This window comes from Lissotriton vulgaris, chromosome 7, assembly GCF_964263255.1.
Source record: "Lissotriton vulgaris chromosome 7, aLisVul1.2, whole genome shotgun sequence".
Classification (NCBI taxonomy): domain Eukaryota; kingdom Metazoa; phylum Chordata; class Amphibia; order Caudata; family Salamandridae; genus Lissotriton; species Lissotriton vulgaris.
The window spans coordinates 1,668,691,481-1,668,707,054 of NC_141695.1; the positions used below are offsets into that span (position 1 = coordinate 1,668,691,481).

Below are 15,574 nucleotides of genomic sequence, written 5' to 3' on the forward strand. Positions count from 1 at the left end.
TTCCTGACCTAGAAACACTGCCATCTAAAAATATATATCCTGTAGCTTTAGGCACCATCATCCTGTTGTGCACCTCTTGGGTTTAGAAATTGTGTGCTCTCGGGTCCTGCTTTTGTACACCGATTACTCAGACTGTTAGACTATTAGGAAGGCTGTACTCTTGGTATGCAAGACGAACTGGATTAAGTCAGGTGAATACTTTGTGATCCACCAGTGACACCTCCATTGAAAGAACCCTGCAAAGCATAAGATACAATTTGCAGCACAAAATCATGCAGGGTTTTTCTCCCTGCAAACATCCAGTACTCACCCTCTCACTAAATTAGAGTCACATTTACTGGAGCTCCCTCATAGGCACCAAAAATGTCAGTCCTTTTTCCAAGACTGCTGAATACTGCTGGTAACTATGTAAGTAGGTTTGCCAAGTGTTTTAAGTCCCAAAGCAGAATAAAAAATTAAAAAACGAGCAATGGTAACGCCAATAGCTCTCCCTTATAAACCCAAGTGCTAAGCTATTGCCAATTATGGCTTTTTAGGAAAATATGTAAAATAATCAAAACATAAAGGAAAGTTTTCTAAAGGTATCTGGACTCCTTCATATTAAATTCAATGGTTTCCAATTGCTATAAAAGCTGTGTACTTTTCAAATTTCAAGCAGGAAAACCGAAAATCACTGCAAAAAGGGTTGAGGTTAAAATAGGGGACTCATTCCACGTACTTAACATAACAGCTGGCTGAAAATTGAAAACATTAAGAAAAATGGTTGCCATTTACTATTAGACTTGGAACTGGCACAAATGTTTTAACATTTTGCTGCTGTTCCATAGCCCCAGAAAGCTTCCGGCAGAAGAGACCTTTTTACAGTCGCTCCTCTCCCTTAAACTGTGGTAGAGTGAGGGCTTTCTGTGCCAGGTCCTTCGCTTTGGTGCAACATGGGGAAGATAGATTAAAAAAAAACATTATAACTTCTGATCTTTGGATAAACATGGCCCTGTTGCTGTGCTGAACAGAACAATTGGGTGGGGGTGGTGACAAACTGAAGGGTGGCAAGGATGTGAGGTATAAGCAGTATGCGTGGAGAGCAAGAAAACACTCCAATGGAATGCTAAAAGAAAATAAAGTAGTAAATTGATGTGAGCTATGGAAGGATGCAAGCCATCCATGGATGGTAAAGAAGCTTTTGTCTGGCAAAAGGGGGAGGACCTGAGGGTGACCATGGGGGAAAAAAACGCATTTTTAATGCAACAGGTCTCGCATTTGAAAATGCCTTCTATATATCTATTTTGATATAACAGAAATAAAATACTGTAATGTACAGTGCCATTTGCTCAAACTTGTAAATGCGAGACCGGTTTCATTTCAAAGCAGCTGCCACTGTCCCGGGCTGCTGGAAAATGAAAGCATGCATGGCGCGCTGAATGTGGCAGGAAAGCATGTCGTGCCTGCAGTAGGAGGAACTCTTTAAAGAAAAGTGCTTACAGACTAAGACATACCATGTAACGGAAGTAAAAGGGCCTGTCCTCGTGAGATTAAAAAGGGAGACAACAATACTAAGAAGGAACTAACAAACCTATTAACAAATCAGAATCCAGCATTTACAAAGGACAGTGACAAGCCAATGAAAAATATGGGCAGAAAGTGGGCGGAGCTTCAAGTCCATACTCCAATAAAGCATGCCTCGCAGAGCAGCGCATGTGCTGCCCAGGCTCGACCTAAAAAGCAATAAAGAAGCCAGCAACAGATTGGCAAGACAACAAAAAATAAAAGCAATGGCAGATCGAAAGCCTGCTTAAAGTGTTAATGCTGTGCACAGTAGGTCTTCAATATATAGCTAAAATACCTAAAGCTGCACTTCTGTCCAGACACTGTTCTGAGGTTACACAATATTATCCCACCTCATTACCAAAATCCACAGGTCTACGAAAAATAATTAGTTGGAGAACACCCATTCTAAAGGTGAGATTTGCAGAAAACCTTCAAAATTAACAGTATTTGCTTGACAAGATTTAAAAAAAAAAAAAAAATTAGACTCCACTCCATTCTACAAAAATGCTTGCACCTCAGGGCATGCTGGACTCGTGTCTTTGCAGCCCGATGGGGATTTGCAATGAAACCGCATCCTTCGGTCAGACAGTCAAATGGGATTGGTCCATGGAGCGATGCAGAACCCGTTAAGGAAAAAAAAGATGCCCCTGGGGGTAAGCCGAGATGCAAGGGTACCTGCTTTCAGTGTCTTTCGCCTCAATCAGAAGAATTAGCTGGCACCCCATTTTCTGGTCAAAAAGTAGCACATTTTTCCTTGCTTTTACCATTTGGATCAGGCCTTGCCTAAAAGAATGCATCCTTTCCGAAAAAAGGCATCCTTCTAGTATTTGTATTCAGTGAAGGGGAAAGCAGTAACCTTTAGAAATAAAAGTGGGCTGCCAGAAATGAGCCCCACTCTATTCAACGGGAGTAACTGCATGGAGTGCACAGAAAGTGCATGACGAGAAGGCCCATCTGAACCATAAATGGAGCGGTCATATGACTTAACCCCATTCAGACAAAAAACATCACCCAGCTGGGTAACATTACTAGTATAGCCTAAAAGGAAACAAAATATGATCATTTAAATACAAAGCACGACTCAACAGAAAGTAATGTGTATTTACTTTATTAGAAAAATACAAGATACTATGATACATTTCAATTTGAAATAAAATGTAGGGTTCGACGATCATGGTGCATTGTAAGTGTCCATGACATCAGAAAATATATATATATATATACAGAATTCTCAGGTACACTACAAATAACTATATACAAATTCACACAATATACAGATGCATGACGTGTGCTGGCAAGCAGAGCCCGCAAATTCTAGAAATCGAGCAGTTCGATAAGTGAGACGGTAACAGCATACACAATTGTACAAAAGCCTGCAGAATGTGCACGACGCTCCGTTCTATTCAGACCACACACATGGAAACTACACAGCAGTATACAACCTATGCAATTATATACAGTGCAAGCAGGTAGAATGTAAAACCTCCAACATAGCATGAATATCTTACACAGTGCAATACTATACGGAGTAAGCAGCCAGGATACATTACATATAACTCATGCAGGTGGTTACAGGAAGTGCAAGTATATTAAAGTGCAATCAGTACACAACATTACTAGTCCCATTGATTGGGCAGGAACATCAGAGCAACCCCAGATTGACCACCTGCAAGGTCCCAAGGATTTAGGAGTAGCTTAGAAGTTAGTGGTCTTCACTTAAAGCGATCTGAGAAGTTGGGCGACTTGGGGACGGTCACTTGCAACTCTCTGGTCTTCACCTCCACAGCCTTGTACTTCTTCACTGGTTGAGCTTTGTGAACCTGCAGTTACGAGGGCGGACAGCGAAACAAACACTGCATTAGACAACCACAGAGTGCAGCAGAGTGTAGTTTTAAAGCAGTGATTTGAATGCTCAAACTTCAACATTGGTCCCACAAAATAAACTCCACTCCCAAATTAAGTAACCCCAGAGTGCAGGTTGTATAGCTAGACGCGTACCACATGCACTGAAGCATGGACCACACAATACACCCCACAAGGGGGAATCATTCTGTTTACCATGGAGCCAAAGACCGGTTCACCAGTGGGAAGGCCAGGGCACCAGATGTGACCATGCCATCCAAATGCTGCTTTGGGAAGCCTATGTGATTGCTAGGCTGGTTTACTGGCACAACAGCAGATACTTACACTGAGTAGGTTACTTATTGGAATGTAAACAGTGAATCAATAAAAACAATTACACCGCCATGCGTTTATCCATCTGGTCGTTTTGCAGTTGACATTTCATGGCACATTCAGCATGGACAGGATTGCCAGTAACCTGGTCTTGGTGGAGCTAAAACTATTATATCAATTTGTATACAAACTCAGCTACTGCTCATCTAGATTCTTAAGAAAACTAACCTAGCACCCAACAGATGACATTACCCCTGAACTTAACCTGATAATTGCAACTGTGGTAGGATTTGACCCATTCCTGCTAAAAGCACGTTTGTATTGACGTGACCCAAGGAAAAGCCAGTGGTCTTGTTCTCTGCATGCACATGGACGTTCCTGCAGTCTCATAGCATTCTGGGTGCATAGTTTCAGTTTGGTCTATTTTGGGCCTGCACTGCAGCCGTTGTCAATTGCATTCACCTCATTCACTCCTGGATGTGAACATATGGACCCAATTCAAAAGTAAGAGACAAAGAACTTTTACCAACGGTTGGGTGGGACACCTTGCATGACTTTTACCCAGTGTCTGATTGGTAATGCGGGCACTCAGGCAATGCCAGAGGGGCCTCTATCCGAGCTCCAGCTGTGGGCTGCTTTTTCGAGCAGCCGGGGGTGGTGGGGGGGGGGGGGGGGATTTGGGTGGTTTCTGCGGTTGTTCGATGCCGCCAGCGGCCCAGTGGGTGCCTGAGCGGCCTTTCTGGAGGTAGATGGGGTCCATTACCCCCCTTTTTTTATCAACAGGCCAAAGGGTCACTCCCTTTCTTTCTTTGGGATGGCCCATTAATTTATGCATATTGATGGGGGCAGGGGGCCTGAGCAAAAGTAGCCTCACTTGTTTTAAGGTGTTTCACCAGTGTAAACCAATCTGTTCCTTTTAACCCCTATCCCTCCCCCTTTTAATAAACGTTCGCAAAAGCAGTGGTTTGTGGAATAGCAATAAGCAAACGTGGGCCACTTTTTTTTTTTTAACGTGTCCGGGACTATTTGTTATGCCAATCCAACCCTGCTTGTACCAGGATACATTTATCACCCTGGTGGATGCAGTGGGAACGTTTGCCTTGGGGACGGGCCAATTCTTGCGGTTTGCAGCGACTGCCTGTGGAAAATGGCCCTCCTTTCCTGCTGTCCCACAGGAATCACAGATGTTGAGAATGTAACTAAATATGGCTCAGGGCCGGAGACTGCGGCCAATCCTCCGCAGCGCTCTAAACAATCAGACAGACTTGTCGATGCACAACCAGTGACATGGGATTCTCGGGGTCCTCCTTTCTGCTAATGAATGGGAAGGAATGCACAAAGGGGTGAAGGGGGCCTCTAGTAATTCAAAGTTCAAGTTGCTCCAATACCATGTCGTGCAACAGGCGTACTTCACCCAGTCTAGGATACATGCAATTTACCACGTGTCCCTCCTCCTATCCCAGTTGCCAGGCAGGAAGCGTACTTTCTACACAAGATTGAGGTGTCCAGACTTGGATCATTTCTGACTGACCATTGGAGTCCTTAAATGCAGTCACAGGATGGTCCGTTCCTCGAGATGTGGGCCAGTGCCTGTTGGGAATGATACAGGTACCAAAGAAAGAAAAACAAAAACATGTTTTTCCTCCTGGGTTTGGTTCTCGCAAAAGGGGGTGGTTGTCTCCTATTGGCACCAAAGTGTCTGACTGGTTGCAAGATGTGGCTGAATGGGCAGTATCAGAGAAGTGCCATATGCGTTGCTACCAAAGGGACAAACTGGCAGATGACTTGCAAGCCTGGGTGGCAATGCTTGCTGAGCTGCAAGAGCCCCTAGATGTCCTGCCCCATGAGCTGCGGGTGGGTAGAGGGGGAGGGTCAGTTGATTGGTTGGCACTGTACTAAATAAATGCATATATTTTCTATTATACTGAGGTTCCATAATCTTGTCTCAGCTTTTAAATGGAACTGTTCTCTTTATGCTCTATAACCCCATTGTGTATTCGAGTGGAGCATGTTTTTTTCGTGGCGAATGTTAGTTTTTTATATATGCAAAGGATACAACATTATGATTAACTTGTCCTACTTAAATGCCAATAAATGTATTAAAAAAACAAAAAAAACTTATCATTGGCTTGATAGTCACAACTACACTATCAAGCTTAAGCCATAGTAGACTTTTCCTCCAGACTACTAGAAAACTTTAGACCTTCATCTGCCTTATACGATCTGCCAAAATGTCTGGTCTATATTTAGGCCTTCACTGTTTAGGCTAGAAAGTGCAGGTGTTGACGGAAGTCATGAGCATCCTGGACACAAATCAAGCACGTTCGTGCCCTTCAAACAACCAGTGGTACAGCCGTGCTCAATGACTTAAGTTGATCAGAAGGAGACGATGCCATCCATCTGTCACTTTAACTCGTTCTGCCCACGCTTGGACTGGCCTATAGGGCAATCGGGCAGTGCCCGACAGTTTGGTCTGAGCAGACAGGTCAGTGTGTGATTCGGTTTAGCAGTTTGTGTGGCTGTTTTTTCCTGTTGATTTCCCGGATATTACCACAAGCACGGCCTGCAGCAAGCTCAAATCCATGCAGTCTCCCATAACCTGCAAAACACTAAACAGCGCATCTATACAAGTTTAAAACTTGTCTGATTTCCTATCTGGTTTGTAAATTTGGACACTTATGTTTGGTGCTCTGGCCTACTTTATACTAGCCTGACCCTAGCTACCAAAGCACAATTACTTTTTTTTAAAAACCCTACATTTCAGTTTTACAATACTATAAGAGCAAAACAGCAGATAGCAGTTTACACAATGGCAGGTACAACACACAAGGCTGAAGACAATTTTTATGGTCACTGGGATAATGGGTGATCAAACAACTTCACAAGTAGAAACGGAGTTCTTCCCGCCAAGGGGTCATAAGCCACAACTGCTGCTCAGGCATTGGGGATCCCTATCTGGATATCACCCCCTCGATCATCCAAGTAATCACTGTCCAATGCAGTCTCATCCGAATCAGGATCTAGGAAAGTGTCAACCAGGGCTCTCCAGTCAGCTAGTGTGTCATTTAAATTCTCATCCCACCTACTGAGCTTCATGTGAATCTCCTTCGCTACGGCCCACTCTGATACATTGGGACCTCGGTGCCCTCTGCCCTATCAAGGTGATAGCGACCCTCTGTTGACCTACGACCAGTACAAACTAAGATTTTGCAGTGCATCTTTCTGCCTTTCAGCAGCCTCATGTAACAGAGAAAGCAGCATTGAGGGGATAGCGTTCTGTTCAAGTGCGTGGTCCTAGTGCTGCTGTCTACCAGTTTACAGAATTCCTGCACCAATCAGCACCGCCAGGTTAAGCGCAGGAAGCCTGCTCTACTCTTGCCACTTCACAGGCAACTATCTGGTCATGTCGGGGGTCATTCGGTGCATGTCCCTGGGGGTAGGCTTAAGTCCTATGAAGAAAATTGTAAAGTACAAATTTGTGGTGGGCATTACAAGAGTGTGGGTCAATTTGCTAACTTGTGTCCAATCCCTGTTGTCCAATGGGGTATCTTGAACCAGGTCCCAGACCACCCCCACATGTCCACCTGTACAGTAGCGAAATGAAGGGACGACCGTACCACAGCTAAGGAGGATCCCAAGGGTCAATGAAGGAATAGGTTCTACAGGGTAAGTAAGCCAGACCGCCCGGCCGTTTCAGCCAGGCCTGCATGATGAAGCCACTTTCATATCAGACTGCCTGCCCAGTATATCAAGCTGGGGCAGAAAGACCCACACGAGTCAGAAAGGCTGTAGAGCTGTACAGGCGTTTATTTACATGGTAAATCGGAGGGAGTGGCTGCTTACATTTATAAAGTAATAGAGAGGAACAAACTCTTCCCTTCTAAATTTGACACTTATTTTCCATCTGCTCCCCTCCAAGTGTATTCATTCGTGGTCTATAAACGATCTAACAGGTGACGGGTGCAACAAAAACCCCAAAAAAGTGTCCTTAAGCACCGGAAAAACACTTCCCCTGTCGTTTTTAGATTTCACCTACACAGCGTTTGAGAAAATCTATTGTTTGTAATATAATCAAGAGACTGTACATCCTGCCTCTTTCTTGGCTTCTCATTGGTTCCTGTGCGTGCCATTTACCTTTCCTCCATTTCTATTGGCTGAAGCATATTTTCCTGCATTTACCAATGTTTATTCCTAGTCTGCTTCTCTTATCAGTTAACCGCTGCCGAAATACTGTTAACATACGTCTTGGGGGAACTGTTTTTTCATAAAGTTTTGCCTTTTACTCTTGCAGTATATTTATATAACAATGTATCACCTGGAGAGATTAAGTGATTTGCATAGAAACATGAGATGTTGCGCGGCTCCGCCAAGACTAACCGCTCGAGTCAGTAGCTGTGGCTGCTGCGCCACATTCTCTCCACTCCAGTATTATCAGGGATCTCTTTCCTTATCCCAGAGGATTGATGAAAACCGCTCTATATTCATTACATAGGCGAAAGAGATGCATTGCCAATGCTTGTTTTATATGCCACAAAATATAGACCCTAATGACTTACATCTTTTGAGAACCCTGGAATACAAGAAAAAGCCAGATTGTCAAAGCCAATCTCTCGCCTTTTGGTTTTGCCTAAGGTTTCAGCATAGCAATAAAAACAAGCATTGGCATAGCTAATCAGTCTCTTGTTTGGGACCTTATAAGTATTTAGCCATGCAGCACACGTGCAGCCGACAACTCCCTTTAAGTGAAACAAACAGCTCCCTGAAGCAAAGATGGGGACAGGTTGCATGCACCCAGACCGTGCCATATTTGTGGGTTCAAAGGTCAAAAGAGCTGTAGAAAAATAAGCCTTGTTCCCAAAAACTACTTCAAGCAAATGACAGCTGGAGCATGCCATTTTGACGGTGGATACAGTTTGACAGCCAGCCACATACAGGCTGTCAATTTACCCCACTGTACCTGGTTAAGGAGCAGGGCCCGGTCTAGAAAGATTTTGCTGTTAGGAGTGTGACTTAAGTTTGTCCAGGAATAAACTTGAGCATTTAAATCACAGTGGTGAGCGGTAAGGTACGGGGGTGGCTTCCCTAACAAAAGCTGTGACTGGCTCTTCTCATGATATTAGTCCACATAAACACCAGGACTTCGCCAGCAGCTACGTCAACCACCACAGCAGGAACCAGAGTATCAACAACTGTAAACAGAGGCAACCCTGGCTGCCACCACATCAGGGGTGACGAGAGCAACAGTTGCTAACAGATGAGACAACAGCAGTGACCAATGAGCTACTATTGCAAGAACAACAAAAGTAGGGACCACAGTAGCAACAACCACCACCAAAGCAGTATCCGCTCCAAGTTCGGCAGGCAACTCAATAGTGACCACAGCATCAATGACAGACCACAAATGTCACCATATTAGGGAACAGAGCAACAACCCCAGCACGAACCAAAGGGATCGCCCATCAACTAAAACTGCTGCCAAATCTGCAACAATAATAGTGACAATAAATGTCAATCACATCAGCAACCATATGCTACACAGCAGGAAAAAAGAAGCAATCACAGAAGGAGGAAACACAGCAACAACTGTAGGAACCAGCAGTGCCCACAGCTGGCCACCATGAAGGGGCAAACAGCACATTGAGTGGCAACATTTAGTGTAAGAACAGAGACGACCGTTACAAACTGCTTTAACGGCAGGGGCTTCAGCAGAGACCACTTATTCACCCACTGAGGAAAACCGTTATGAGCAGATTGCTTAAACTAATCTCAACCACTAGTAATTCTCCTGGGTCACATTCCGGTCCCTTACTTTGCATCACTGTGCCAGTACATACAAGGCCCAACCATACATAAGCCAGTGTACTTTCTGCTCAAACAGGTGCGGTCAAGCCCAAGGTACACACCCGGTTCCCTTCGACAGACTAGTTTTAGTCTAGTTTGGGCCTTTTGAGGTGTAGAGTCAGCCCTACAGCAGTCAGCACTCGACCCACCTATGGGCGAACCCACGTTTTCTATTACTGGAAAATATGGTCAGTAAACAGATCAAAAAGGCTTCCGGTTTGGCAGGGTATTGCAGAAAGGTAAAGGGGTGGGACTGGGTATTTGAGAAGTACGCATCACTAGACTATGTATCTATGTTGCACGTGCCTATACCTCCGGATGATGTTGTGAGGATATTAAATCAACTGCTAAAAAGTATGCTGTACCCGTGTTGAAAAAACCCACACAAAAATATTTAATAAAAAAAAAAAAGGGTTGGTTTGAAAGTGCTAGCCATGCTGGTCGACAACCCATATGACCGACATCAGCAACCTCTACCCAAGTTGAGCATGCATTTACACAACCCCTGAATACAGTCCGGAGGCACAGCAGTCAGTGCGAACATGAGTGAAAGGCCTATGGGCTAACCGTTTATTGCTGTGGGAGCAAATCATTTTTTCTTATCTTCCAGGTGGCAATCAAAGATTTATACTCAAGATAAGTGGCCATCAAAACAAAGATCGATTGGTAAAAGAAAAAAGGGGAGGACAGGAGTGGGATATTTAGCAAATATGAACATACCAGGATGCCTGGGTTGTGCTGGTCAGAGACCGAGATTGATGGCTTGAAATGTGGCTTCTTCCGGACTGCCCGATAGGGTTTAAGGTTTTCAAACTAGATTGCAAGTTTGTTATGAAGGTTACATGCTACTAGAGTTCTTTGGCATAGCAAGCTTGGAACCAAATTCTGGGTATAAGCTTTGCACTAAAGTCCTTTTCCGGAGAAAAGCACTGGCCATACGAATAGTTCTTGCTTTAGTGTTAACATATGTAAATATATGCATGCTTATTACAGGCAAGCACAGACAATGGGAGGGGCTCAAATGGATTTACAGCTCTAAACCTACATTTATGGCCAACACTAGCTACATTTGTACCTGGCAGGTGTTCACAAAAGGATTCTAGCAGGCGTGAATAGTGCTGTGGAGACGTGTGTAGTAAGAGGTCCCAAGCAAAGGGTGGGATATGGGTTGTAGAAGAACTTTAGTATTGAGGGTTTATGTGAACAAACCTGTACATCTGCGGGCATTCACAATCTCCAACCAAAACCTTTCCCACCCTGAAAATGGTTGGTGATTAAATTAAACAGAGCTGAAGCAACTCCCCTCGAGGGGTGGGGTGGTAAGAAAACAGATTACCCCAAAACTTAGTTAAGGATTGGGCATTAAGAAAATGAGTTTCTACATAGTGAAGTGTTTTCTCAGGAAGAAAAGTAAATGACATGTGTACATCTGGCTGCATTTGAACATGGTTTAATTGTACTCAATGCAATTATGTACCACTGAAAATGAAAGACGTAAAAAATATCAATATTTCCTCAGAAGCAGACCTGAAGTCCTGTGCCTGGCAAAAAAGTGCAAGAGTACATTCAAATGGATGTTTACAGTTGTTTTATGTTATGAAAAAATTTCTTAAGCGCACTGTCACCGATTGGTTTCTTGGCGCTGCGACCAGCAGTGACAAACAGATGAGGAGAAATGAGTTATTGAAATGCTTGTCTGAAGAGCCAGGTCTTCAGGGCTTTCGGGAAGGACAGAAGGTCTTGACAGTTCCGGATCTCCAAAGGAAGGGAGTTCCACAAGCAGGAAGCAAGTGTGGCGAACCTACGGCCTCCGGCGCGCTTAAGTTTGAAAGAAGGCGTCTGCAGGAGGCTCAGGTGGAGTGAGCGTAGGTTTCGAGATAGAGTGTATCTGGAGATTACTTGATTAATAAATCTGGGGCTTTTACAGTAAAGGGATTTGAATATTATGCATCCGGTTTTAAAGGCACAGCGTTGGATGACTGGGAGCCAGTGCAGTTTCCTAAGTAGGGGGGTGGCTGCCTGTCGCCTTGGTTGGTTCAGAATTAGCCTCGAAGCATGGTTCTGTACCATCTGGAGTCGTTTGGATAGGTAGTTGGGAAGACCTAGGTAGATGGCATTCGCGTAGTCCAGATGGGACAGGACGGTAGAGATCACGACCTGGGTGATTGCCTCAGGCGTAAGTAGAAGACGGACCTTCCGGATTTTTTTTAGTTGGAAGAAACACTTGGAGACCACCTGACCTACCTGACCTACCTGTATTAGATCATCCATTTACTAACAAGGCTCATCCATAAATTCAGTTCAATGTCCCTCTGCAAGCATCCCACATGGATCTGGTGATATGGAGCTCTGCTGCAGCCAGTTAGCAAAGTTGGGAACTGGAAAAGCAGACAGGGGAGGAGTTGCATGGCACCATGCAGAAATAAAGGCGTATGTTGAAGTGCAGCCCTCACCTCCGCTTCAATTTAAAGTTTAAGTGGGGCCGGTAGAGATCACGACCTGGGTGATTGCCTCAGGCGTAAGTAGAAGACGGACCTTCCGGATTTTTTTTAGTTGGAAGAAACACTTGGAGACCACCTGACCTACCTGTGCTTTCAGTGACAGATCGCAGTCCACGGTGACTCCAAGTGTTTTGGCCGACACGGAGGGTGTTGGAGCTTGGCCCAGTTCAGAAGGCCAATAGTGTGGACCCCAATACTTGGCGCTGTCGCCGGTCAGGACTAACTCGGGTTTTTCCCGGGTTCAGTTTAAGCTGGTTCTGGTCCATCCATGTTTTAATAAAACTCATGGTGGACTGAAAATGCAGTATGGAGTCTTCGTGTTGTTGATGGTAAAAAGCAGTTGTAAATCATCGGCATAATTGAAGACTCTCACCTGTTTGTCTTAGAGTCTGAATCAGGGGAAGTATGTAAAGGTTAAATAAGTGAGGTGACAGGGAAGAACCTTGTGGAACTCCGCAAGTGATGGGTTGTTTGGCACCCACTAGGTCTCCAAGACGTAGTGATTGATTGCGGTTTGTCAGAAAGGACCTCAGCCAGCCGGCCGCTAGGTCCCGGATGCCGGCCTGTTCGACACGGTCGACCAAGATGTTATGGTCGACCGTGTCAAAAGCGGCAGATAGGTCCAGGAGCACCAGGGCCTGTGGGGAGCGTCTGTCAGCGCAGTCTCGCAGCGTTTCCAGGACTGCGGTGACTACTGCTTCTGTGGGGTGTGCCGGTCGAAAGCCTGCCTGGTGGGGGTCGAAGCAGGAAGACTCCTCAAGAAAGTTAGAGAGGCATTTAGCCACGTGAGCCTCCAGAACTTTTGCCAGGTAGGGCAATAGGGATATGGGCCGAAAGTTAGCTTTACAAGCTGGGTCTGCCCCGGGTTTTTTTTTTTTAACAGCGGAATGACTGTGGCCTCTTTAAACGCTGAGGGGACTATGCCGAGAGTCAAGGAATTGTTCAGGCGTGTGAGGGCAGGGGTTGGGTATATCGAGAAGCATTCTTTGTGTGACTGAGAAACCTGCCTCTATGTCCCCCAACTCTGCATTAAAATTTAGCAGGTTACACCATGACTATCCACAAAGCCAGTGCAGTATTGGCATATTTATATTGTAAAGCACTTACCTTAAAAAGGAATTACCCAGGTCTAATGCGAATAGGTGTCATAATTCCAATATTAAGAAAAGGAGACATGGCACTAATGTATTGTTATTGCATTTATATAGCACTTACTACCTGATTCGGCGTCACAGAGCTTTTTTTGCTATTAGAACCTGCTAGTGTGAAAGGAGCGACTTTTCTTCTAGTAAAGACTGGGGGTTGTAAAGTGCGGTCAAGGTTTTCCTCAGTCTGTAACCGGTGTGAGAAAAGTACCAGTTGTACAAGACAGCTTGCGCGAGTGCTGCCGGCGGTGAGACTGCTCTGAGGAGTTGGAGCGATGGTGAAGACTGAATCTTTACCAACTGCAAGTCGGAGCAAATTCAGTATTTAGTGCGGTGTGCAATGAGACACTGCGTGTGCGGTATGGTGTATGGTACATCTGTTTAGTGTTCAACTGTTACGGTGTGAGAAAGTGCTTGTACTTTGGTCCATCCTTCACACAAATTACACAGGAAACAAAGGCGCTGTTGATAGAACAAAGGTCACAGTGCTACACACCGCTGTGTACTTGCTCACATTTGAGAGAGAAAGACATTTTTTCCGAAAAATAATTCGGGTGTATGGAATTGCCCCATGTGCTTGAATTGAAGTGGGTGTTATTTTGTGAACATGTCAAATACAACCTTTTCTTGCTTTAAAACCTGGAGTCGCACTTTAAATAGGTGAGTTGACACACCCTGCCGAGGAATTCAACTGCTAAGTATGATAGAAATCCTGTATTAGATCCATTTACTAACAAGGATCATCCATAAATTCAGTTCAATGTCCCTCTGCAAGCATCCCACATTGATCTGGGGATATGGAGCTCTGCTGCAGCCAATTAGCAAAGTTGTGAACTGGAAAAGCAGACAGGGGAGGAGTTGCATGGCACCGTGCAGAAATAAAGGCGTATGTTGAAGTGCAGCCCTCACCTCCGCTTCAATTTAAAGTTTAAGTGGGGCCGTTTAAAAAGGCGTGCTTAAAGTCAAAGCAGCACCATTCATAAATAAAACGGCATCAAGCATGCTGCATTTGACTGAGCAACGAAAACCCCTGCAGTGAAGGGACAAAGGGCCGTTTGAATCATCTGTCCAAAACATGAAGCGTGGCGTCCGTGAAGCAGCCGTGATGGTACACAAGCCGAGGAAAAGCATGAAGTACATAGGAAGTAACAAGACCACTAACTGAGGCAGTCGCCTCGGAGGGTCCGAAACACCAAAGTGCGGGACTAATTAAACATAACCAAACAAAAGCAGGTATTTAAGAAGGGCTCTAATATGAGGCAATAGAAAAGATGGGAGGTGCTTCCAACCCCTATTCAGATACAGAAGGTGTCGCAGAACAGCGCATGCACATCTCATGCAGACCTAAAAATAGTTACTGTTGATGCTGAACCGCAGCATCAAAAAGGATGCCATGATGTATATGCATGCATATTTCATCAAACCAGCATCATGACATGCACACACGTGTGTGCCATTTCTTAAATTTACCATTCCAAAAAGGTAAGATGCCAATCTTGGTGCTGCAAGTTAAAATATAGCGGTACAAAAGGGGGTGGTGATGGACGGAGCATCTGAATCAAACTCACACCCAGTCAAAAGATCTGGGTTTAATCCATCACCGTTCTTTAGCCCACTCTACCACCCCAGTTCAGACATGGCTATATGCAATTCAGTCTGACCCTGTGCCTCATGGGAACAGTCCAGCCCGAACTGCCAAACCATGCCTTCCCTGGACCGGAAGCAAGCTTCCGAGGACCGGTTTCTGGCATTCCAGCCGTCTTCAGTACGGCTTGCTTGAATCCAGTGGCAAAGTGAGCAAGGGACTCACGTCTGAGCATACCCTATAACACTTATGGCAGAACGGTGATGGATCAAACCCAGATCTTTTGACTGGGTGTGAGTGTTTGATTGGTTCAGATGCTCCGTCCATCACCACCCCCTTTTGTACCGCTTTTGGCCGCCATACGTGTGGCAGGGTATGCTCAGACATGAGTCCCTTGCTCACTTTGCCACTGGATTCAAGCAAGCCGGGCTGAAGACGGCTGGATTGCCAGAAAACGGTCCTCGGAAGCTTGTTTCCAGTCCAGGGAAGGCATGGCTTGGCAGTTGGGGCTGGACTGTTCCCGTGAGGCACAGGGTCAGACTGATTTGCATACAGCCATGTCTGAACTGGGGTGGCAGAGTGGGCTAAAGAACGGTGATGGATCAAACCCAGATCTTTTGACTGGGTGTGAGTGTTTGATTGGTTCAGATGCTGCGTCCACCACCCCCTTTTGTACCGTCCGCAAGTTAAAATATAGGCATAAAAGCACATACAAAACGAAGTAGCCTGGTTCCAAATTGCAACTGCAGTACCTCCCAAAATGTTTAAATATATTTCTAAGA

General features: G+C 45.0%; 1 protein-coding gene across 2 annotated transcripts in view; it reads right to left on the reverse strand.

The window, feature by feature from the left end:
• Positions 1-2,638: 2,638 nt before the first annotated feature.
• LOC147706256 (targeting protein for Xklp2-B-like) overlaps positions 2,639-15,574 on the reverse strand; it is a 54,157-nt gene continuing 41,221 nt past the window's right edge. For both annotated transcript variants that reach the window (XM_086929048.1, XM_086929047.1), the window contains one exon: positions 2,639-3,365. In XM_086929048.1, coding sequence (XP_086785174.1) covers positions 3,258-3,365 — 108 coding nt within the window. In that variant the 3' untranslated portion in view covers positions 2,639-3,257. The remainder of the gene's footprint in view (positions 3,366-15,574) is intronic.